Source organism: Miscanthus floridulus, chromosome 15 (genome assembly GCF_019320115.1).
Source record: "Miscanthus floridulus cultivar M001 chromosome 15, ASM1932011v1, whole genome shotgun sequence".
NCBI classification, from domain to species: domain Eukaryota; kingdom Viridiplantae; phylum Streptophyta; class Magnoliopsida; order Poales; family Poaceae; genus Miscanthus; species Miscanthus floridulus.
The window spans coordinates 30,222,953-30,224,337 of NC_089594.1; the positions used below are offsets into that span (position 1 = coordinate 30,222,953).

Sequence of the window (1,385 nt, forward strand, 5' to 3'; positions counted from 1 at the left end):
TCCAACTACCACCTACCCCAGTCCAGGCGGAATGCTGGACCATGTACTTCGACGGGTCCCTGATGAAGACTGCAGCGGGCACAGGTCTGCTCTTCATCTCACCCCTCGGAGTACACATGCGCTACATGATCCAGCTCCACTTCGCCGCCTCCAACAACGCAGCCGAGTACGAAGCCCTTGTCAACGGCTTGCAGATTGCCATCGAACTTGGAGTACGACGCCTCGACGTGCGGGGTGACTCACAGCTCATCGTCGATTAGGTGATGAAGGAGTCAAACTGCCATGACCCCAAGATGGAGGCGTACTGCACGCTGGTATGTCGCCTTGAAGACAAGTTCGATGGTCTCGAACTCAGCCACATCGCGCGTAAATTCAATGAGGCTGCGGACGAACTGGCAAAGATGGCGTCGGCGCGGGCCCTAGTCCCCCCGAATGTTTTCACCAAAGACCTCCACAAGCCTTCCATCGACTATGCCTCAGCGGTGGAAGAGGGCCCACCGGTTGAGCCCACCGCAGGACTCAAGGCCCCCTCCGTCGCCGAGACCCCTTCGGCCGAGCCCGAGGTGATGAAAGTCAACACGGAGCCTCCCAAGGCCAACCAAGGCACAGACTGGCGGGTCTTGTTCCTTGATTGCCTTGTTCGAGGAGAGCTCCCTGTAGACAGGATCGAAGCCAGACGGCTCACGCGACGAGCCAAGACTTATGTCCTCAGCAACGACGAGTTGTACCGGCGAAGCCCATCTGGCGTCCTCCAACGATGCATCACCACCGAGGCAGGCCAAGACCTACTTTGGGACTTGCACGCAAGGGCCTGCGGGCACCATGCAGCGCCTCGGACACTCATCGAAAATGCCTTTTGCCAAGGGTTCTACTGGCTGACGGTGGTTGACGATGCCACCAAGCTAGTACGCTCCTGCGAGGGATGCCAGTACTATGCGCGGCAAACGCACCTCCCGGCTCAAGCCCTCCAGACCATCCCCATTACATGACCCTTCGCCATGTGGGGGCTGGACATGGTTGGGCCTCTGCAGAAGGCCCCTAGGGGGCTACACCCATCTGTTGGTTGTGATCGATAAGTTCTCCAAGTGGATCGAGGCTCGTCCGATCAATCGAATCAAATCCGAGCAAGCGGTGCTGTTCTTCATTGATATCATCCACAGGTTCAGGGTTCCTAACACCATCATCACTAATAATGGGACGCAATTCACCGATCGCTAGTTCCTAACGTTCTGCGATGACCACCACATCCGTGCGGCCTAGTCGGCCGTAGGACACCCTAGGACAAATGGCCAAGTAGAACGAGCCAACGACATGATCCTACAAGGCCTCAAGCCAAGAATATACAACTGGTTGAAGAAGTTTGGCAAGAAATGGCTTGCCGAACT

General features: G+C 56.9%; 1 protein-coding gene across 1 annotated transcript; it reads left to right on the plus strand.

The window, feature by feature from the left end:
* Positions 1-293: 293 nt before the first annotated feature.
* On the plus strand, positions 294-989 carry LOC136507295 (uncharacterized). Its single transcript, XM_066502064.1, has one exon. The coding sequence runs from the start codon at positions 294-296 to the stop codon at positions 987-989; it is 696 nt and encodes a 231-aa protein (XP_066358161.1).
* Positions 990-1,385: the final 396 nt, after the last annotated feature.

Coding starts and splice junctions, on each gene's coding strand:
- LOC136507295 (XM_066502064.1), top strand. CDS start 294: ATGGAGGCGTACTGCACGCTGGTATGTCGCCTTGAAGACAAGTTCGAT.